Below are 24,160 nucleotides of genomic sequence, written 5' to 3' on the forward strand. Positions count from 1 at the left end.
ACACACACACACACACACACACACAGCATGAACTTTACTATCATAACCATTTTTAAAGTGCACAGTACAGTTGTGTTAATTATACGCACATTGTCACTAGGCATGGTGGCTGATGCCTGTAACCCCAGCACTTCGGGAGGCCAAGTGGGTGGATCACTTGAGGTCAGAAGTTTAAGACTGGCCTGGCCAACATGGTGAAACCCTGTCTCTACTAAAAATATAAAAATTAGCCCAGCATGATGGTGTAAATCTGTAGTCTCAGCTACTCAGGAGGCTAAGGCAGGAGAATCTCTTGAACCTGGGAGGTGGAGGTTGCAGTGAGCCGAGATCCACTACTACACTCCAGCCTGGGCAACAGAGCGAGACTCCATCTCAAAAAAAAAAAAATAGATAGATAGACAGACAGATATAGATACAGATATAGTTGTGCAACAGATCTTTAGAACCTTTCCATCTTGCAAAACTGGAACTCTATATGCTTTTTTTTTTTTTTTTTCCAAGACAGAGTCTGCCTCCATTGCTTGAGCTGGAGTGCAGTGGCACAATCTCAGCTCACTGCAGCCTCCACCTCTCACATTCAAGCAGTTCTCTGCCTCAGCCTACTAACTAGCTGGGATTACAGGTGCATGCCACCACACCCCATGCCCAGCTAATTTTTGTATTTTTAGTAGAGATGAGGTTCTCCATGTTGGCCAGGCTGGTCTCAAACTCCCCACCTCAAGTGATCCGCCCACCTCCACCTCCCAAAGTGCTGGGATTATAGGTGTGAGCCACTGCACCCAACCTGAAACTCTATACAATTTTTCTCTCTCCCCAGCCCCTGGAAACTACCATTCTACTTTCTGTTTCACTACTTTAGATACCTCATATAAGTAGAATTATGTGGTATTGTCTTTTTATACATGGTTAATTTCACTTATCATAATGTCCTCAAGCCTCATCCATATGAATTTTTGGATTTTTTTTCTATCTTCATGAAAAATGTCATTGGGATTTTGATAAGGATTGCAGTGCATCTGTAGATGGCTTTAGGTAGTATGGACATTTTAAAACTAAGTCTTCCAATCCATAAACATGGGATGTCTTTCAGTTTATTTGTGTCTTCCTTAATTTCTTTTAACAATGTTTTGTAGTTTTCAGTGTACAAATCTTTCATGCCCTTATTAAGTTTATTACTAAGTATTTTATTCTACTGGAGGCTATTGTAAATGTGAATTTCATAATTTCTTTTTCAGGTTGTTCATTAGTATACAGAAATGCAACTAATTTTTTTTTAGTATGTTGATTTTGTATCCTGCAACTTTGCTGAATTTGTTTACTACTTCTAACAGTTTTTTTCTTAATGGAATCTTTAGGGTTTTCTACATGTAAGATCATGTCAGCCTGAGAACAGTGACTCATGCCTGCAATCCCAGTATTTTGAGAAGCCATGGTGGGAGGATTGCTTGAAGGCAGGAGTTAGAGATTAGTCTGGGCAACATAGCAGGACACTGTCTCTACAAAAAAATTAAGTTAACTGGGTGTGGTGGTGTGCATCTGTAGTGTAGCTACTCAGGAGGCTAAGGCAGGAGAGTCACTTGAGCCCAGGAGTTCAAGGTTATAGTGAGTTATGCTCATGCCATTGCACTCCAGCCTGGTGGACAGAGCAAGATTTTGTCTCAAAAACAAACAAACAAAACATGTCATCTGTGAACAGAGACCATTTTATTTCTTGCTTTCCAGTTTGGATGTCTTTTATTTCTTTTTCTTGCCTAATTGCTCTGACTAGGATTTCCAGTACTTCAACAGAAGTGGTAAAAGTAGGCATTTTTGCCTTGTTTCTGATCTTAGAGGAAAAGCTTTGAGTTTTGATTTTTTTTTTTTTTTTTTTTTGAGACGGAGTCTCGCTCTATCATCCAGGCTGGAGTGTGGTGGCGTGATCTCGGCTCACTGCAACCTCCGCTTCCCGGGTTCATGCCATTCTCCTGCCTCAGCCTCCTGAGTAGCTGGGACTTCAGGTGCCCACCACCATGCCCATCCAACTTTTTATATTTTTATTAGAGATGGGGTTTCACCGTGTTAGGCAGGATGGTCTCGATCTCCTGACCTCGTGATCCACCTTCCTCGGCCTCCCAAAGTGCTGGGACTACAGGCATGAGCCACCACGCCTGGCAAGCTTTTAGTTTTTACCATTGAATATGATGTTACTTGTGGGCCTTTCATATATAGCCTTTATTATATTGGGATAATTTCCTTCTATTCCTAGTTTGCTGAGGGTTCTTATCATGAAAAGGTGTTGAATTTTGTCAAATACCTTTTCTGCATCAATTAAAATGATCATGTGATTTTTGTTCTTCATTTTGTTAATGTGCTGCATTATATTGATTGATTTTGCATGTTGAATCACTGTTGCATTCCAGAAATAAATCCCACTGGGTCATGGTGTATAATCCTTTCTCTTTTTTTCTGGGACAGGGTCTTGCCTGGTCACCGAGGCTGGAGTGTGGTGGCACAATCACAGCTCACTGCAGCCTTGACCTCCCAGGCTCAAGCAATCCACCCACCCCAACCTCCCAAGTAGCTGGGATTACTGGTGTATGCTACCACACTTAGCTAATGTTTAAAAATTTTTTGTAGAGACAAAATCTCATCATATTGTTGCCCAGACTGGTTTCAAACTCCTGGGCTCAAGTGATTCTCCCACCTCACCGTCCCAAATTGTTGGAATTCAACAGGTATGAACCATTGCACTTGCCATATAAATCTTTTAATAAGCTATTGGACTCAGTTTGGTAGTATTTTATTGAGGAATTTTGCATCTGTATTCACTATGGGTATTGGTCTGTAGTTCCATTATTTTTGTCTGGTTTTGGTATCAGGGTAATGCTGGCCTCATAAAATGAGTTCAGAAGTGTTCCTTCATCTTCAATTTTTTTTGAAAGAGTTTGAGAAGGATTGTTCATTCTTCTTTAAATGTTTGGTAAGGCCAGGTGTGGTGGCTCATGCCTATAATCCCAGCACTTTGGGAGGCCAAGGCAGGCAGAACACCTGAGGTCATGAGTTCGAAATCACCCTGGCCAATATGGTGAAACCCCGTGTCTATGAAAAATACAAAAATTAGCCAGGCGTGGCAGGCGCATGTAATCCCAGCTCAGGAGACTCGCATGAACCCGGGAGGTAGAGGTTGGAGTGAGCCGAGATCACGCCACTGCACTCCAGCCTGGGTGAGAGAGCGAGACTCTGTCTAAAAATATATAAAAAATAAAAATAAATGTTTGGTAGAATTTTCCAGTCAAGTCATCAGGCCTGCGGCTTTTCTTGGGAGTGTATTATTATTTTTGAGTCAATCTTACTAGTTATAGTTCTGTTCAGATTTTAAAAATTTTTTCATGATTCAGTCTTTGTAGGCTGTATGTTTCTAGGAGTTTTTCTATTTCTTTGAAGTTATCCGATTTGTTGGCATGTAATTGTTCATAGTAGACTCTTACTCTTAAGATCCTTTTTACTTCGACAGCATCAGTTTGTTTGTGTTTATAGAAACAGGGCGTTGCTTTGTTTCCCAGGCTGGGATTACAGGCGTGAGCCACCACACCTGGCCTGTGGCATCAATTTTAATGTTTCCTCTTTCATTTCTGATTTTGTTATTTGATTCTTCTCTCTTCTCTGCCATTTAGTCTAGGAAAGGGCTGTTAGCTCTTATTTTCATTGACTTTTTTTTCCCCATTGTTTTTATAGTCTTATTTTGTTTATTTCTAATCTAATTATGTGCTTCCTTTTGCTTCCTTTGGGTTTAGTTTGTTCTTTTTCTAGTTCTTTGAAGTATAAAAAGTTATACTGTTGATTTGAGATCTTTCTTATTTTTAATGTAGGCATTTACTCCTATAAAGTTTGCTCATGGTACTGCTTTTGTTGCAATCCATACGTTTTGGTATGTCGTTTTCATTTTCACTTAAGATATTTTCAAATTTTCCTTGTGATTTCCTGTTTGATCAATTGGTTGTTCAAGAGTTGTGTTAACTTCCACATATTTGTGAATTTTCTAGTTTTTCTTCTGCTGTTTCTAGTATCATTCTATCATGGTAAAAAAAAAAAAAAAAGACGGTTGGTATGATTTGAATCTATTTAAATTTGTTAGGACTTGTTTTGTGACCTAACGTTGATCTATCCTGGAAAATGTTCCATGTGCACTTGAAAAGAACGTGTATTCTGCTGCTGTTGAGTGGAGTGTTATGCACTTGTCTGTTAGGTTCTAATTGGTGTATTGTGTTGTTCAAGTCTTCTGTTTTCTTATTAACCTTTTGTCTGGTTGTTCTATCCACTATTGAAAGTTGGGTATTAAAATCTTCTGCTATAATTGTCTACCTTCAGTTCTGTCAATATTTGCCTCATATATGTGGATGTTCTGATGTTAGGTACATGTATAATTGTTGTATCTTCCTGGTGAACTGATCTTTTTATCATCATGTCATTCTTTGTCTCTCATGACAGTTTTTGAAAATCTATTTTGTCTGATACAGGTATGACCACTCCTATTCTTTTTTGGTTACCATTTACATGGAATTATCTTTCTCTATGCTCTTTCAGTCTGTGTCCTAACATCTAAAGTGAGTCTCTTGAAGATAAGATATGTATTGAATCTCTCTTTTTTTTTTTTTAAATCCATTCAGTCACTTGGTATCTTTTGATTAATGGGCTTAATCCATTTACATTTAAAATAATTACTGACAGAGACAGACTTATCACTGCCATTTTGTTTTTTCTCCATGTGTTGCAGTTTTGTTCCTCTTTTCCTCTACTGCTGCTTTCTTTTGTGTTTCACTGATTTTTTTTTTTTTTTTTGAGACGGAGTCTCGCTGTGTCGCCCAGGCTGGAGTGCAGTGGCCGGATCTCAGCTCACTGCAAGCTCTGCCTCCCGGGTTTTTACGCCATTCTCCTGCCTCAGCCTCCCGAGTAGCCGGGACTACAGGCGCCCGCCACCTCACCCGGCTAGTTTTTTGTATTTTTTAGTAGAGACGGGGTTTCACCGTGTTAGCCAGGATGGTCTCGAACTCCTGACCTCGTGATCCGCCCGTCTCGGCCTCCCAAAGTGCTGGGATTACAGGCTTGAGCCACCGCGCCCGGCCTACTTGGGTTTTTTTTTTTTGTAATTATATTATTTTCTTTTTTTCTGTTGATATTTTCTTTGTAGTTACCATAGGAAATTGCATAAAAATCATAAAAATAGTTGTAACAACCTATTTTAAGATAACATCAATCATATACAAAAACTCTACTTCCTCTTTTCCTGCCTCTGCTTTTTGTTATTTATCTCACGAATTATATCTTTTGGATATTTTTTATCCATTAGCATGGTTTTATAGTAATAGTTTTTTTTCAGTATTTTTATTTTTGAGACAGGGTCTCACCCTGTGGCCCAAGCTAGAGTGCAGTGGCGTGAACACAGCTCACTTCAGCCTTGATCTCCTGGGCTCAGCTGATCCTCCCGCCTCAGCCTCCCAGGTAGCTGGGAGTACAGGCACATACCACCATACTTGGCTAATTTTGTTATTTCTAGTAGAGACAGGATTTTACCACATTGCCTAGGTTGGTCTTGAACTTCTGGAATCAAGCGATCTGCCTGCCTCAGCCTCCCAAAGTGCTGGATTACAGGCGTAAGCTACCGTGCCAAGCCTATTTTTAATTTTTATTATTTATTTATATTTATACTTATTGATAGTTATAATTTTACTTTCTACATTTTATTATTTCTATATTATTTACATATATATTTTTTATTTATCTTTTTATGAGACAGGGTCTCACTCTGTCACCCAGGTTGGAGTGCAGTGACATGATCATGGCTCACTGCAGCCTCAACTTTCGAGGCTCAAGTGATCCTCCCACATCAGACTACCAAATACCTGAGACCACAGGTGTGTGCCACTATGCCCAGCTAATTTTTTTTTTTAAGAGATGTTGTCTCCCTGTGTTGCCCAGGCTAGTCTCAAACACCTAAGCCCAAGCAATTCTCCTGCCTTGGCCTCCCAAAGTGCTGGGATTATAGGTGTGAGCCATCACAGTTGGCCAGCTTTTATCTTTAAATCCTATACCACAATTAAAAATGATTTATGTACCACCCATCACAGTATTATGTATATGGCTATATATTCACCTTTGTCAGAGAGCTTTTTATTTTTGTATACTTTTGTGTTGTTGACTAGCATGTTTTCATTTCAACTTAAGGATTCCCTTCAGCATTAGTTGTAAGGCAGGTCCAGAAGTGATGAGGTTTTTTGTTGTTATTGTTTATCTGGGAAGCTCTTTCTCCTTTTTTTTTTTTTTTCCCTTGAGATGGAGTTTCGCTCTTGTCACCCAGGCTGAAGTGTAGTGGTGCAATCTCAGCTCACTGCAACCTCTGCCTCCCTGGGTTCAAGCAATACTCCTGCCTCAGCCTCCCAAGTATCTGGGATTACAGGTGCCCACCACCACGCCCAGCTAATTTTTTTATTTTTAGTAGAGATAGAGTTTCACCATGTTGGCCAGGCTGGCCTTGAACTCCTGACCTCAGGTGATCTGCCCACCTCGGCCTCCCAAAGTACTGGGATTACAGCCATGAGCCACCGTGCCCAGCTTCTCCTTAATTTTTGAAGCACAGGTTTGCCAGATATAGTATTCTTGGTTGACAGGTTTTTTTTTTTCTTTCCCCTTTTAGCACTTTGAATATATCAAGCACTCCCTCTGGCCTGTAATGTTTCTGCTGAGAAGCCACTGATAGTCTTCTGGGAACTCCCTTGTGTGTGATAAGTTGCTTTTTCTTTGCAGTTTTCAGTATTCTTTGCCTTTGACTTTTGATGGTTTGATTATAATGTGTCTCTGTGTAGTCCTCCTTGGGTTCATCCAAATTGGAGTCCTCTGAACTTCTTGATTTTGGATGTCCATTTCCTTCCTCAGATCTGGGATGTTTTTGGCCATTATTCCTTCAAATAAGCTCTTTGCACCTTGCTCTGTCTCTCTTCTCCTTCTGACATTCCCATAAGGCATATATTGACCCACTTGATAGTATCCCGTAAGTCCTCTAGATTTTCTTCACTTTTCTTAATTTTCCTTTTGCTCTTCTGATTTGATAATTTCAAATAATTGCTCTTCAAGTTTGCTGATTCTTTCTTCTGTGTGATCAAGTCTAATGTTGAACCACTCTAGTGAGTTGTTTCAATTCAATTATTGTGCTCTCCAGCTCCAAATTTTGGTTGTTTCTCTTTATGATATTATTTTATTCATGTATTGTTTTCCTGATTTCATCACTTTTTTTTTTTTTCATAGAGACAGGGTCTCACTATGTTGCCCAGGCTGGTCTCAAACTCCTGGGCTCAAATAACCCTCCCACCTCAGCATCCCAAATTGCTGGGATTACAGGCCTGTAATTACAAATTAATCTGTAAACTGTGCCTGGCCTAGTTGTTTTTCCGTGTCTTGTAGCTCACTGAGCCTCTTTAAGATTATTATTTTGAATTCTGTGTTAGGCATCTCATAGATCTGTTTCTTTAGGGCTGGTTTCTGCAGTAGTTTGTTCCTATGTTTGAGCAATATTGCCTTTTTATTTTTTGCTGGATTTGGGCTTTTGAAAGAACAGTCAGGTCTCTCCCAATCTGTACAGACTGGCACCATACAGGGGAAGATCTTTCCCAATCAGCTCAACTAGAGATTCTGGGGCCTGTCAAATCTTTCCAGGAATGAGTCTTCTCTGGGCCGGGGTTTGGAATTTCCCAATTAAAGAGTTTTGCCTGTTTCTATTGCAGGGACTCATAATCTTTTCCTCACTCTGGTATCTATCTGCAGTACTGCAGGTTCTCTGTACTGCAACAAGTCACTGAGTGATCCTTTGTTTTCATCCAAAATATGTTGGTTCCTCATCGATGCTCCAAGTCATGTGAGACAGAAACCAATCCCTTAGACAGCCCCCCAAAAGGTAGAACAGTGGACAAACATTCCATTTTTCTTTTTCCCTCCAAGGGAGAAGCCACAAATTAGGCATTTTCTCCTGCTCACCTGAGGCTGGCTTGAGGAAAGGAGTATCTTAGGTGAACTGCAATGGCTTTTCTTACCCCTGTAAATGCAGCTATTCTTGGATTTGTACCTCTCCGGGGCACTACAATTTCTTAAGTGCTTGCTGGAGTTTTCATAAAGGCTTTTGGACCATATATTGTTAAGTTAGTGTCTCAAGGTTACAAAGTCTGGAGCTTCCTATTTCTTCATCTTACTGATGCCACTGTCAATGATACCACTGTCTGAGACAGCTGTCAATTTTTATTGCTATTAGATGTGAGTGCATTCCTTTCCTATGATACACCCACTCTTTCTAGTTTGCTATTTCAAATCTGCAGACTTGAGAAACCAGATAACTTGGCTTTTTAAGAAGGTTATGACTTATAAACATAAATGGTTTATAAAAACAAAACTGTTCATTCAGGGTACAAATTTAAACAATAAAACAAAAAGGAACAGAACTGAGAAACTAAGGATGAAGATTTCAGACCACTATTTTCAGAGGTCCACTTACTGTTGGTGCTGGATGTGTTTCCTTGGCCCAAGATTAACAAAGTCAGACTTCTGAATACATAAGGTATACTTTCATTGCTATATGAGAGCCTTATATTTGTTCTGTATTTCTGTAAAAACCAGTGTCTTAAAGCTCTGGATTTTGCTTCTAAGCAACACAAGTCACACTCTATTTAAGCCTTCTCTCCTGGTTGAAAGAGCACTTTCTCTTAGTGCCTGATCCTTCGAAATATAAAATGCCACCTGCAAGTTTCATGTATTGTTTCCTCACCAGTCATATTGAGTACCACCAATAGGTTTATGCATCCTTATCAGTAAGCCAATCGATAAATTCACTGAGCAGCCTGCCTCCTTGGACATATGCTGTATCTATAAACATGTTTAATTCAAATCTGGTCCCACCATCCAGGAATTAATCTAACTTCAGAAAAAAACTAAGAAGTAGAGTGAGGAGGTGACATATACTCCCAGAGTGACCTGGAGTTGCAGAATTCTGGAGCCTAATTATAGGTACATGCTTCACACACATTTCCTATTTAAGTGTCTGAAGCCATATTGATATCAGAATCAAGACTGGACTGAGAGCTTTTCTGCAAATCAATATTCCTGGTTTCAAGGAAGTCATTGGCACAGGACCTGTGAAGGCCTGGGTAGCCTTCCTGTAAGGGAGCATTCCACTATTACCTCAGCCCCAAAAGAAAGAACTGATTCCACTTGCACTCCTTGCCAATAGATAAGGAATGGCTAGACATTAGCAACTGTGGAGGGCAAGCTGGTGGTAATGATGAGTGAGTGAATGGATGAACAAATGATCATTTAATCAATCCATCCACTAAAAGGTAATCACTACTAGTCCATGCTTTATTATGTAACCACAGCTAGGGGACCCTGGTATAGATTTTCCCGTCCTTTCAGACCAGGAGTCATTGACTCTGGGTTGGAAAAGATAGGATGACAATCCACCAGCCAAACTTACCCTCCGATATAAAAAAAATGTAAGACATTTGAATTCTCAGCAGTGAGATTCTTGTCCAACTTCCTCAATTTGGATACTCAGCTTACCTCAAATTATATAATAGTTTGCAGAAGAAGGTTGCATGGGCACAAGCTTCTATCATCAGTCCCCGAGAACGGCCCTGCAAATACAGCCAGATACGATCTTCCTCTGGAACCCCATACTCAAACTGCAGGGACTCAAGGTCCTGGAGCATGTCCATTTCCAAGCCACTATTTCCTGCAGTGATAGATACTAATCAGTTTGGCTCCCTGTCCTGGTAGAAGAAGGGTCTATGTAGGAGGTGTGTGTATGATGGTATGTGTGCCCAGGTCACAAGCACTCACGCTGGTGGGCTTCAGCAACTCTCTACTCCCAAATTCTGAACTTGGAATTCACCTCTCTTGAATTCACACTCTAGAGTGTGAGTGTTTGAGAATTCCTAATCACTGGCTGCCCATGAATCCTGGACTCATGAAAAATCTGTACAGAAACCCAAAGTGTTGTTTCTCCACACGGGTTACAGGCACTGTTTTTGGCAGATGAATTTACAACAGCAATTGAGTTTTACAGGTATTCTTTTTTTTTTTTTTTTTTTTTTTTTTTTTTTTTGAGACGGAGTCTCGCTCTGTCACCCAGGCTGGAGTGCAGTGGCCGGATCTCAGCTCACTGCAAGCTCCGCCTCCCGGGTTCATGCCATTCTCCTGCCTCAGCCTCCCAAGTAGCTGGGACTACAGGCGTCCGCCACATCACCCGGCTAGTTTTTTGTATTTTTTAGTAGAGACGGGGTTTCACCATGTTAGCCAGGATGGTCTCGATCTCCTGACCTTGTGATCCACCCGTCTCGGCCTCCCAAAGTGCTGGGATTACAGGCTTGAGCCACCGCGCCCGGCCTCAAGTTTTACAGGTATTCTTGAGCCAGGACGTTTTCCCTTCCATTCCCTCCTGCGTTTTGGAAATAGGACTGAACACATAGAACCACATTTCAAAGAAATGCTTCCCTTTCACTGAACTCTGTTCTCCACAGCGTAGAAAAGAACCCAAACTAAATATCACTGTCCTCTGTCTAGGACAGGGACATCTAGATTTTATAAACTAAACTCAAAGTCATATAAACCCATCTACATATATCTATCACCAAACAGAGAAGATTGGCTCTGCTCCTCAGTACTTCTGATCCTGGAGGGTAAGAACTACATTTCTAAGGAGAATTACCCAAGAAACTTGTGATTATGACTCCTTAACTACCAGATTACAGTCTCTGAGTCTTAAAGGGGCCAGCCCCACTTAGAGGTTTTCCTGAGCTGAATATCAGGACATGAGTCCCTTCCACTACTTCTAGGAGTACCACACTAGAGCAGTATGAGACCCTCCTTTTCCCAAAAGAAGATTCTGGATTTCTAGGTTTTTTTTTGCAGACTAGAATATCCTACAGATCTTAGCACTACTTGAGTTAGTTTACAACTCCTTTTTGTGTTCAAGAAACCAATAAAAATTTTTTCAGGTGAAACCCACATAACATAAAATTAGCCATTTTAAAGTGAACAATTCATCAATACATTCAGAATGTTGTGCCACCACCTCTATGTAGTTCCAAAATACTTTCATATTCCCAAAAGGAAAGCCTACACCCATCAAGCAGTTACTCCATATCCCTCCCCACCCTCAGCCTCTGGAACCACCAGTCTGCTTTCTGTCTGGATGGATTTACCTATTCCAGATATTTTATATAAATGGAATCATACAGTATGTGACCTTTTGTGTCTGGCTTCTCTAATCCCTTTTATAGGAAGGCTGTTATGTGACATAATCTCTTTAAAAGCAAAGTCTCACCCCGGCACAGTGGCTCATGCCTATAATCCCAGTACTTTGGGAGACTGAAAGAGGTGGATCACTTGAGGTCAGGAGTTCGAGACCAGCCTGGTCAACACGGTGAAACCCCGTCTCTACTAAAAATACAAAAATTAGCCAGGTGTGATAGCACATGCCTGTAATCTTGGCTACTCAGGAGGCTGCGGCAGGAGAACTGCGTGAACCTAGGAGGTGGAGGTTGGTTGCACGGAGCAGAGATTGTGCCACTGCACTCCAGCCTCAGCGACAGAACGAGACACCATCTCAAAAAAAAAAAAAGTAACATAAAACAAAAGCAAAGCCTCTACACTTGAAATGTGGGGCATGGAAGTTCTCATCAAACCCAAGAAACACTTCCTTACACCAAAACAGTCAGTAGGTCATCCTAATGTTGCCAAGTAATGCTTCCTGCTCCAAAGGAAAAAGAAGCTCAAAACCTCCTAGATCAGTATGACCAATGCAGCATACAAGTTGTACAGACATGAATTCTAGGCCTATCCTTTACTTATGCATTCTCAAAAGTAGGCATCAGTTGTTACTGTTTTGTATCATGTCACCTTGGCTAGGCTGAACTGCAATTTCCAGAATTCCCTTCCCTGTATGTTTCTGGTTAAGGTGGACCACCGGAGATATTTCTGTGCAAGACCAGGAGGGTGGAAATGAACAGTAACCAACTTGTGTTTCAGTGTGCATAATCAGAGGAAGTACTTTTGTAGTTCACACATGTTGCTGTTTATCTGCTGGGTACCTTGCTGGTGAGGGGCAACAGTTGGACCTGTAACTGCTACATCTTCCCTGGTTCCTCCTTCAGTTGCTCACTCCTGGGCTGGGTGTTTTTCGGTTCCATGACAAAGGCCACTAGCTTTTCCAGCAGCAGGACACCCACTTCATGAAGGTTGGGGGCTGTGAGAACTGACATGGGTCCTAGTCCCTGCTCACTCACTTTATAATGATCTTCCCTTGTTCAAGGCCTTCCCTATGGATTTCAAGCTCTACCACTGGACATGAAGACAACTACCTTAATCAGACCCTCCAGCTGCCATACTTGAGTGGAAGTACTCAAACAGAAAAGACAGGCTCTACTCCTCAGTACTTCTCATCCAATTTCTCTAACAGGTCAGAGAAAGGTCAAATGTCTCTAACAAACTGCATATATAGATTAGATTAGATCATGCATATATATGCCCAATGGTTCTGCTTCTCTAAATGAACCCTAACCAATATACTAGGTAATAAAGTAACCACTATTTGTTTGAAGATGAACCAATAATTTTAGTACAATCTAGTAAATTAAACTCTTGTTTCTTCAATAGCAGGAAGGATGATCAAGAAAGGAACTAAACATGAGGTTACCTAGAATTGCAAAGTGGAGAAGCAAAAGCTGGAGTCTGATCCCCTTAAAGCAGAGTTTCTTAACACTGGTGTTACTAACATTTGGGCAGGATAATTCTTTGTTGTGGGGTGTCCCGTGGATTGTAGGACATTTAGCAGCATCCCTGACCTCTACCCACTGGATGCCAGTAGCACTCCTAGTGTGGCAACAGAAAGCAACTTCGAACATTGCCAAATGTCTCTTGAGGGGCAAAACTGCCTCCAGTTGAGAACCATATTGCCTTAAAGCATGGTATGCGCCTCTGTAAGAGCATCTTCTCTTTTCTTTCTGTGACTTCACCCACTCCACAGTCACAGGAGCACAGAACTCTACAAAATGTTCGCTGGGTGTGGTGGCACATGCCTGTAGTCCCAGCTCCTCAGGAGGCTGAAGCAGGAAGATTGCTTGAATCTGGGATGTCAAGGCTGCAGTGAGCCATGAGGGTGACAGAGCAAGACCATGTCTATTTAAAAACAGGCCGGGTGTGGTGGCTCATGCCTGTAATCCCAACACTTTGGGAGGCCAAGGCAGGAGGATCACCTGAGGTCAGGAGTTCAATACCAGCCTGGCCAACATGGTGAAACCCCGTCTCTACTAAAAATACAAAAATTAGTTGGGCGTGGTGGCAGGCACCTGTAATCCCAGCTACTCGGGAGGCTGAGGCAGGAGAATCATCTGAACCTGGGAGGTGGAGGTTGCAGTGAGCTGAGAGCGCCACTGCACTCCAGCCTGGGTGACAGAGCGAGACTCCGTCTCACAAACAAACAAACTCTATAAAATTTTAGATTATCTAATGAATCCAGAGAAAGAAAGGGACTCACCCAGCATCACATAACTAGTTAGTGGTAGAGTTGGAAAAAGTCAGGCTTTTGTTAACCACATAGCCCTGCTTTGCCATAGCACTGTTACCCTATAACCTGACATGTGCTGACAGGCTGCTGAATGCAGTCATTGAGGAAGACTTGTAATAATCCTAAGATCCTGAGCAATTATTTCATAATTCTGCACAAAACCACCAGGAGCAGGAGAGAAGGCACCAAGGAAGAAATACTTTTATTAGGAGTCTACGCATGTCAGAAAAACCCAGTTCAGTCACAGAAAAGGAGGCAAATATTGGTACAAAGGAAGAATCCAAGTGTGAAAATAAAACCTCCATCTAAATATCCTAACAGAAATGCTGCTGAGTTTAGCCCAGGTGAAACTTTTGAAAGCTCCTGGTGAAATGAGATTTTTGCATAAAGAGAGAGCTCTCCAGCACTGCTGCATCTGAGCTTCTTAGAAAGTGACAGGTCTGGGCTAGCAGTAGAGGAAGAGATAAAGGGGATGTCTCATCACCCAAGCAAGGTCATCTGTGTTCAAGTGAGAGAAGAACCTTAGGGTTTTGGACAGAGTAAACTGGGCAGCAGAGGAGAAATGGCTGAGGAAACACAACGTCTAGGCAATGTGTGGCATAATGTGGAGGGGTCTGTGCAGTCTGGTGTGAGTGCATCTCCAGCAGGTCTTGGGAAACACTGGCATTCCTTCCTGAGGCCATTTTGGTTCTGTTCTGACTTCATTCAGAGCAGAACTGCCAATGTCCAGCACCAAGTCCTGGATCATAATTAGCTGAGTGGAATGGAGTGGTCACCCTATGACACCTGTACTTCTTCCTTTCTGGAGCAGTCACTTTTCTCAGACCAAGTGAGATCTTACCCAGTAGGGGCCCAATCTAGAAATCACTCCCACCTTCATATGAGCACCAGGTGAAGAGAATCATTCTTATGAGTCAAAGCTTTAGATCTCAATCCTCAGATGATGTTCCTTGGACAGAAGTTCAGTCAGAAGTTATCTGTGTCAAGAGTAGCTGGCACTGCCTGTTGATAATGGGCTCAAGCGATGTGATGCTGCAGCTCTCTCAAAGAGGAGCTCTCTCTACTTTCACAGGCAGGAAAGGAGGAAATGAGGCAGGTTTCAGGGTAGTCAATGCCACTTAATTCTTCCATCGAATTTGCTGTGGAAAGAGGAAACAATGAAGGTGTATGATCAGTTTTCACTTATCCCTATAGCAAGGCAGAGAAAATGCAACAAAACAAGGCCCATAGCTAGATAATGTAAGGAAAAGAAAAAGTAGAATCAGATCGGGAGGTAGGGGATGTTGAGAAATTTTTAAAAATATGTGGGGGAGTTCATTTATTCAAAGATGCATTAAACACCTATTTTGTATTTTACAAGCCTAATTTTGGTCATTTGACTCTAAGGTAGGTCCCAAAATACCTAACAGGGAACTAACTTTCATATTAACAAAAAGCTCAGTAATTTCATGCTGTGAGAGATGAACCAGCTGTGCTCCCCAGATAGTTAACATCTATTTCACCCAGATAGTTAACATCTATTTCTTATTGAAAAATAAGATTTTCAACAGGTAGGTCCCATCCATCCCCATGAGACCATACAGTTTGGATATTCTGAATCTGAAACATGTTTTCATACTTTCAATATTTAGTTTCTCCTACCTGCTAGGTTTAACTATTATCAGAGTATTACAGTTGAGTCTTAGCTTGAGGTCCCCAGATTACCCCCCATCATACCGCATCTTAGGAGTAATTTCTGCTATTCAAAGCAGTGCTTTTGACATTGTGGCCAGAGGAGAGCCTTACATCCATGTGGATTAGCCAACTGCAATCCTTCCAGGCCTTGGGAACATATACTTGGTACTGTTTTGTGAACTGTCTCCTGAGCCTGCTGGAGGGATAAACTGTAGCTGCTCACCGAGCTGCTGAGAAGAGCATCAATCTTCTCCTCCTCTGCTGATCCTTTATCTACCTTACTCCTGTATGCTAGCAACTGTTGACGATCCTTCAGGTCCCGGCAGGTCTGTGCATCAAAACAAACAATACGAACCTCCAATCAGCCTTCTGTACAGGGTTCTTTTTGCCCAGGATGGTCTCAAACTCCTGGGCTCAAGCAATCCTCTCTCCTCAGGCTCCTGAGTAGCTGGAACTACAGGTGTGTGCTACTGTGCCCACATGAGGGCTTATTTCTTTTTGTCATTATCACTTTGACCCAAGGCTCAAAGAGAGGCTGAGAGGCTATAGTGGGATGACAGTGGGGTCCAATGCCTACAGAACTCCATGTTGGAGAGAAGACTACACAGCTTATGTAGCTTGATTTAGTTCTATGAATTCTCTAAGTATGACAAGTTTATAAAAACACAGAGAAACTAGTCAGAGGGCTGGGAAAATAACACAGGAATGCTGGTCTCCAAACGAACTCTTGCCAGATTATTCTGTTCATTCAGTCAAAACTGGTGGTAGCACCTCAGGATCTTGAACAGAGAATATTATAATCCCCACCACTGCACCCCCGCCACTGAGGATCTAACGGAGGACTCCCATTTCTTGGGGACTCACATCAATGACGACATCATGGCACTTGAACTTAGTGGCTAAGTTCAACTTTGTGTCCACATCTTCCACCAGATTGACATACTCCTGTAATATCTGTGCGAAGAGGTACTTCCGATTAATGATTCAAAGACCCATAAGGCACAGAGCTATACAAGGTACAAAAGAAAGTCCTGAAGACGGCAAAAGAGTTCAACAGCGAATGTTTACAATTCCCGTCATCAACCAAAGGACTAGTTCTGCAATGGGAATGAGGTAATGCTACATAGTACTTCCATGCTGCCTCAGTAAGCAGGAAAGAGCGCACTTCTCCTGATCCTAGAGCCAGATACACACGCCAGCAATGACAGTGCTCTAGATCTGATCCAGTGCTCTGCTCCTTTTTCCCTGATGTCTTTTCTCCACGAGTTCTGCTTCTCTATCATTTGAACGGTACCTCAATATTCCACTTGGGCTAACATAGTAGATGCTACTCAGAGAGGACAGTTTGGAATTGTTTCTAAAGGGGAGAAAGGGAGAGAATTTCAATCCCTGGCCTTTTCTATCTTGAGGCCTATTGCAACCATTGTGCTGCCTTTAAAGGAAAACAAGGGCAGATCGGGTTTCCCATCACTGACCAGTAAGAGGCTTAAAGTTAGGTATCCGAGAATATCCCGTACCCAACTCTCTTTAGGAACCATTACCTGCACAGGGGCATTGTTCTTGTGCAAAATTTCGACAACCCGATGGAAGCCAATGGGTGCTCTCTTCTTGGTATAGCCCAGCCAGTTCTGAAAGAGGAAGATGGGGCAGCGGTAGGTAGGCCAGGCACACTCAACACATTCTAGGCTAGTCTATGTTTTATGATCAGACCAGAATAATGTGGTGGGTGGGTGGAGGTGCTGAAGGATACAGAAATAATGAGAAATGAATTTTTCAGAAAAATCAAGCGATTTGAGAAAGTAGAAATGAATCAGGTTTGAAATAACTTCTTAGATCTATAGAAATGAATGCAGGGAAAAGTCTTGAAATACTACTAAATGGGGTAAGTAACTTACTTAATATTTGTAGTATGAACTTATCAATGTAGAAAATAATTCCATCTTCCATATCTTTATAAGTATAGATGTTTATTTGCAAATTCATGAGGGAAGGTCTAAACTTTTAACAGTGTTTGCCTTGAGAAAGGGGGTGAGATAGGAGTAGGTAGAAAATGAAAAAGGAACTTCACTCTTTCTATACTTTAATACAGTGTTTGATTTTGACAACAGAAATGTATTGCTTTGTTAATACAACTAATTACATAATTAACAAATGGGAAAAACAGAAAAAATTTCAAACCTACAATGGAAAAACAGATATTAAAAATGTAAACCAATTCATATGGAATCACCAAAGATCCCGCATAGCCAAAGCAATCAATGTTAAAGAAAAACAAAATGAAGGCCGGGTGCGGTGGTTCATGCCTGTAATCCCAGCACTTTGGGAGGCCTAGGTGGGAGGATCACTTGAGGCTAGGAGTTCGAGACCAGCCTGGCCAACACAGTGAAACCCCATCTTTACTAAAAATACAAAAATCAGCTGGGCATGGTGGCGCATGCCTTTAATCCCAGCTACTTGGGAGGCTAAGGCAGGAGATTAGCTGGAACCTAGGAGGCAGAGGTTGCAGTGAGCCGAGATTGCGCCACTTCACTCCAGCCTGGGTGACAGAGCAAGTCTCCATCTCAAAACAAAAAAAAAGGGGGGTGGGTAGGGGTAGGAGGCAACATGCTTCATGATTTCAAATTATATTACAAAGTTATATATAGTAATCAAAACAGTACAGTGCTGGCATAAAAACAAACACATAGACCAGTGGAATAGAATAGAGAGCCTAGAAATAAACCCAAGCATACATGGTCAGCTAATTTTCAACAAAAGCACCAAGTGGACCCAATGGGGAAAGGATAGTCTCTTCAACAAGTGATGCTGGGAAAACTGGATTTCCACATGTAAAACAATGAAATTAGACCTTTATCTTACACCATACACAAAAATCAACTCAAAATGGATAATAGATCTAAGCATAAGACCTGAAGCAATAAAACTCCTAGAAGAAAACATGGGAAACAGCTCCTTGACATTGGCCTTGGCAATGATTTTTTGGATATCACACCAGAGGCTCAGACTACCAAAGCAAAAAGTAAATTGGATTACATCAAACTAAAAAGCTGCACGTGGCAAAAGAAACAATCAAAATGAAAGGCAGCCTATGGGTTAGAAGAAAATATTTGTAAACCACATATCTGATAAGGGATCAATATCTAAAACATATAAAGAACTCGCACAAGTCAATAGCAGAAATAAAAATTACCAAATTTAAAAAATGGGCAAAAGACCTGAATGGACATTTCTCCAAAGAAAACATGAAAATGGCCAAGAGGTATATGAAAAGGTGATCAATATCACTAATCATCAAGGAAATGCAAATCAAAACTACAATAAGACATCACATCACACCTGTTAAGATGGCTGTTATCAAAAAGACAAATGATGTGTTAGCAAGGGTGCGGGGAAACGGAACTCTTGTACCCTGTTGGTGGGAATGTAGATTGGGGTAGCCAATGTGGATAACAGCCTGCTGTGAGCTACAGTCATGCCACTGCACTTCAGCCTGGGTGAGAGTGAGAGCCTCTCTCAAAAAAATAAAAATAAAAATAAAAATAAAAATAGAACTACCATATGACCCAGTAATCAATCCTTCTTTTGGGTATATACCCAAAAGAAATGAAATCATCATCTCATAAAGATACTTGCATTTCCACATTCATTGTAACACTATTCATGAGATGTTAACTATTCATGATGTAACTATTATAAGTTATTGCTGAGAATTTAAATGTCTATAACTTACAAAAATAATAAACAAATAAATAATTCCCTCCCCCCAAAAAAATAGCCAAGATAAGGAAACAATTTAAGTGTTCATTGACAGACAAATGGATACAGAAACTATGGAACTATGGTATATATATACATACATGCTGGAACATTAGCTTTAGAGATCTAACTACAAGATGAGGACTATAGTTAATAATATTGTACTGTAATCAGGAGTTTTGCTAAATGAGTAGATTTTAGCTGCTTTTGCCACAAAAAATAATTTGAGATGATAGATATGTTGATTTGATTAACTGTAGTAACCATTTTACTATCTACGTGTAACTCATAACATCTTATTGTATAACTTAAATATATACAATATATAATAACATTTATCTTTAAAAAAAAAAGAAGAAAGATAACAAGTGCTGGCAAGGGTGTAGCAAAAAGAGACCCCAGTATACTGTTGTCGGTGGGAATGTAAATTAGTGCAGCCATCATGAAAAACAGTATAGGCGTTCCTCAAAAATGTTTAAACAGAACTAAAATATTATCCAGAAATCCCACTACTGGGTATATATCCAAAGGAAATGCAATCAGCATCTCACAGAGACATCTACACTCCTATGTTTATTGTGGCATTATTCACAAGAGCGAAGATATGGAAATAACTTAAGTGTCTACTGATGGATGAATCGATAAACCAATTGTGGTACACATATACAATGGAATGTATTCAGAACTTAAAAAGGAGATCCTGACATGTGACAGCATGGATGAACCCGGAGGACATTATGCTAAGTGAAACAAGCCAGACACAGAAAGGAAAATAACTTCCTGATCTCACTCATACGTAGGATCTACAAAAGTCAGACACATAGAAAGTAGTTTCCAGAGAGGGGAAAATGTAGGTCAAAGTTGTAGTTATGCAGGATGAATAAATTTGGAAATCTAATGTACAGCACAAGGACTACAGTTAATAATAGTGTGGTGTATACTGGAAATTTGCTGAGAGAGTGAATTTTAGGGGCTCTTACCACACTCACAAAAAATGGCTAACTGTGAGATGATGGATGTTAATTGGTGTGACTGTATAATCATTTCACTATGTATATGTAGATCAAAACATTACGTTATACCTTAAATATATACAATAAAAATTAATTTAAAAAAAGGCAAATCAGGCCAGGCGCGGTGGCTCAAGCCTGTAATCCCAGCACTTTGGGAGGCCGAGACGGGCGGATCACGAGGTCAGGAGTTCGAGACCATCCTGGCTAACACGGTGAAACCCCGTCTCTACTAAAAAATACAAAAAACTAGCCGGGCGAGGTGGCGGGCACCTGTAGTCCCGGCTACTCGGGAGGCTGAGGCAGAAGAATGGCGTAAAAACCCAGGAGGCAGAGCTTGCAGTGAGCTGAGATCCGGCCACTGCACTCCAGCCTGGGCGACACAGCGAGACTCCGTCTCAAAAAAAAAAAAAAAAAAAAAAAAAGGCAAATCAGTAGAGACATGACAACCAAACTCAATGCAAGGTCTTTGATTGGATCCTGATAGAAAAAAATACAGAAGCAAACCAAAACCAGCTATAAAGAACTAATTTAAATATGGACCATGATTAAATATATATTATTATATTAATGTTAAATTTTTTTAGTGATAATTATATATCTATATATATGTAATTTTTTTTTTTTTGAGACAGGATTTTACTCTTGTTGCCCAGGCTGGAGTGCAATGGCGCAATCTTGGCTCACTGCAACCTCTACCTTCTGGGTTCAAGCAATTCTCTCACCTCAGCCTCCCAAGTAGCTGGGATTACAGGCGCACACCACCAAGCCCAGCTAATTTTTGTATTTTTAGTAGAGATGGGGTTTCACCATGTTGGCCAGGATGGTCTCAAACTCCTGACCTCAGGTGATCCATCCACCTCGGCCTCCCAAAGTACTGGGATTATAGGCGTGAGCCACCATGCCCGGTCCAATATTGTGCTTATGAAGTATTAAAGGAGAGGTGTTAAGATGCCTACAGCTTTCAAATGATTCAGAAAAGAAAAACACATAGGTATAGAAAAAGAGAAAGCATACATAGCAAAATTTTTTTTTTTTTTTTTTTTGAGACGGAGGAGTCTCACTCTGTCGCCCAGGCTGGAGTACAGTGGCGCAATCTTGGCTCCTTGCAAGTTCCACCTCCCAGGTTCACGTCATTCTCCTGCCTCGGCCTCCCGAGTAGCTGGGACTACAGGCACCCGCCACCATGCCCGGTTAATTTTCTGTACTTTTAGTAGAGATGGGGTTTCACTGTTTTAGCTAGGATGGTCTCAATCTCCTGACCTCGTGATCCACCCTCCTTGGCCTCCCAAAGTGCTGGGATCACAGGCATGAGCCACCGCACCCGGCCAAAATTGTTAATAAATTAGTGATGTGGATAAAGACTATTATACTATTATAGTATATATTTGATTATTATATGAACTATAAAATTCATTCTTTCAACTTTTCTTTAGGTTTGAAATTTTGGAAAATAAAAAGTTGGAGGAAAAATGTACACCAGTAAGCAGAACTTGTAACATGATAGAACCCTTCTGTCTCCCAAGGCCTCAGCAGCATTAAACAGTTCCAGGGCACACACCTTTGTGGTGAATAGGGCATCTACATCATTCCAGGCTCGAAGCTTGGCACGAGCAGCCAGGGCTGTCAGCACATACTGTTTGTCTGGGATCTGAAAAGCAGAGACCAAGAAAAATTAAGGGGAAGTAGAAATACATCAATGGGGGTGCTTGAGAATTTTAGAAAAGACAGACATTAAATATTTCCTGATATTGACTCTGCTCTTAAAATCAAAACATTTCTCAGTTCAAGAACTTCTTAATTCCCAAGCCCCACCACTGCTATAGGGCATTCAGTCTTCTCTCACTTTCCCAAACTCATTCCTTTCCACCTTCAACCTTGAATATCAAAGGACATACTGCACAGGGTTACAAAGCAACATCCACTCCATGTAGTTACCCTGATCACTCCTTTCATAACACTGACCAATTTGTATCTACCTTAAATGTCTTCTTCAGGTTGACGGGACTGCTGAATGTCCCCTAGGATGAAAGCGAAAAAGGAACTTTAGTGATATTGACTTTCCCATGTACCACCCAAGCTCTCATTTTCTCTCCCACTACAGAGACTTTCTACATCTTACTCTGTTGCCATTTAAACACAGAAGTTAATTTCAGAGAAAAGCTCCACTGGGAATAGTCAGATACCACTATAAGCTGGCTTATCGGGAACTGGATTAATAAGTACGGTGCTTTTTCCCATTTTCTGCTAATCCAAATAAGGGGAAAATGTCTGCCTGTTATCATGGAATCCAAACTTCTTCGAAAAATTTAGAAAGAAAAAGGAACGGCCGGGCGCGGTGGCTCACGCCTATAATCCCAGCACTTTGGGAGGCCGAGGCAGGTGGATCACGAGGTCAGTTCAAGACCAGCTTGGCCAACATGGTGAAACCCCATCTGTACTAAAAATACAAAAAAAAATTAGCCAGGAGTAGTGGCACACACCTGTAATCCCAGCTACTCAGGAGGCTGAGGCAGGAGAATTGCTTGAACCTGGGAGGCGGAGGTTACAGTGAGCCAAGATCACACCACTGTGCTCCAGCCTGGGTGACAGAGCAAGACTCCATCTCAGGGAAAAAAAAAAAAAAAGTATCCACAGCTACTTGCTACCCTGCTGCTCTTCTCCACACCATGCTAATCCATTTGAAATCACGGACCTTTGAACAGAGACTTCTACAGGTAACAGCACCAGGGATAGAACTTGCTATGCTAGCATGCCAGCTCACTTGAAGCCACAAACCTTACAAACCTCTTCCCTCCTGGCCAGATGAGACCCTCTTATCCCTGGTGAGGGCCAGGAAAGCTTCCAGGTGGATTTCTGAGAACTATACATACCCATTATTAATAGAGTACATAAAAGTACTGGATTTGAACTGTTTTTTGTGGAATCTTCCATATTTTGCCTGTACCTCAGCCTCCGTGTAGTGATAGAAGCAGGAGTAGAAAAGCGTTGTCACTAGTGGCATGTTGAGGATGGAAGCTTTGCGGGGGTGCTTTCGGAAGATCTCAGTCTGTCCTGCTGATTCTAGATGGCGATCATTTGCCTATGGTAGAGTGAGCCAAGTAAAAAACAAAACAAAACAAAACAAAACAAAAAAACAAAAACAACAACAACAAAAAACAATGTCCATGAGTAGAGGCAGGAGAAAAGTCTTTTAATATTACAGCAGTTGTGTTTCCCACCCAAGGAGTGAAAACAAAGAAGAGAAAAAGAAAGAAATTGCCTAGGAGATCCCCAGGGTAGTTTAAAATCCATAAACTGATCATGGATCCACGTTGGATGGAAACAAATAGAAGTGGTGATGACATGGGAGATTTGGGATGAAGAAGAAATACTTCCAGGTTAACAGCTGGTAAGAGGAAAAAGGATCCTAAAAACAATGGAGGAAGGGGGCTATTGTATAGAGGCAGAAAATGAAAGGCTTTTAGAAACCAACAAGAAATGACCCACATGCAGAGTATAGAAATCTCCTAGATGCTGAATGGCACTGAGCCTTGGCACTGACACAGAAGATGTGGAGATGAGGAGTCTAACCTCAATAATGATCTGGCGTTCCAGGAGCGTGTAATGGTCCTGTATGTGTGCAGAATCTTCTGCTGAAAATGGCAAGCTGGTAGAGTGCCAGAAGGTTAGTATTTTTCTCTATTCGAAAAAGGAAACAAACCCAACTAAACCAAATCACCAGCATAAGTATAAGAGGCTCATGGTGCCTCACAAGTCTGATCTCAGTTCACCTTTAGAGCGTCCCTTAGAGGAAGAAAGACATAGCATGAATGGCGTGAATTTCGTATTAAAGGTTTTGCCAATTCAAGAGGGATCCTGAAAGTCCACAAAATACTTATAGTCACTCATAATTTTGCTGATAAATGAATTAGGATCTTCTCATTTTGGAAGCTGGAATATTTGGTGAACCAGTCACAAAGCTAATGAGTGAGCCTAGGCAACTGCCCATCATCCACATCCCAGTGAAATTCTGTGGCTTGTGCTTAACTTACTGAGGGGACACCTAGATTTGTTAGCCATTATTTTATTGCAGAGTACAAAAGGCAAATTAAATTACATGGCATGGTGGTATGTTTATAGATTGACAAATATCACA

General features: G+C 41.2%; 2 protein-coding genes across 4 annotated transcripts in view; both read right to left on the reverse strand.

Moving 5' to 3' along the window:
- The window catches only part of NOXRED1 (NADP dependent oxidoreductase domain containing 1), a 30,316-nt gene extending 20,444 nt beyond the window's left edge, over positions 1-9,872 (reverse strand). Inside the window, exon 1 of the mRNA XM_015144253.3 lies at positions 9,577-9,872. Within this exon, the coding sequence (XP_014999739.1) occupies positions 9,577-9,731 (155 nt within the window). The 5' untranslated portion in view covers positions 9,732-9,872. The remainder of the gene's footprint in view (positions 1-9,576) is intronic.
- Positions 9,873-13,755: 3,883 nt separating this feature from the next.
- The window catches only part of VIPAS39 (VPS33B interacting protein, apical-basolateral polarity regulator, spe-39 homolog), a 32,265-nt gene continuing 21,860 nt past the window's right edge, over positions 13,756-24,160 (reverse strand). For 2 of the 3 annotated variants that reach the window (XM_077938054.1, XM_015144181.3), the window contains exons 13-20: positions 23,596-23,671; positions 22,970-23,104; positions 22,002-22,043; positions 21,584-21,673; positions 16,798-16,884; positions 16,121-16,210; positions 15,480-15,584; positions 13,761-14,721 (exon numbers count right to left, since the gene is read on the reverse strand). In XM_077938054.1, coding sequence (XP_077794180.1) covers positions 14,701-14,721; positions 15,480-15,584; positions 16,121-16,210; positions 16,798-16,884; positions 21,584-21,673; positions 22,002-22,043; positions 22,970-23,104; positions 23,596-23,671 — 646 coding nt within the window. In that variant the 3' untranslated portion in view covers positions 13,761-14,700. 3 annotated transcript variants of the gene reach the window in all.

This window comes from Macaca mulatta, chromosome 7 (assembly GCF_049350105.2).
Source record: "Macaca mulatta isolate MMU2019108-1 chromosome 7, T2T-MMU8v2.0, whole genome shotgun sequence".
NCBI classification, from domain to species: domain Eukaryota; kingdom Metazoa; phylum Chordata; class Mammalia; order Primates; family Cercopithecidae; genus Macaca; species Macaca mulatta.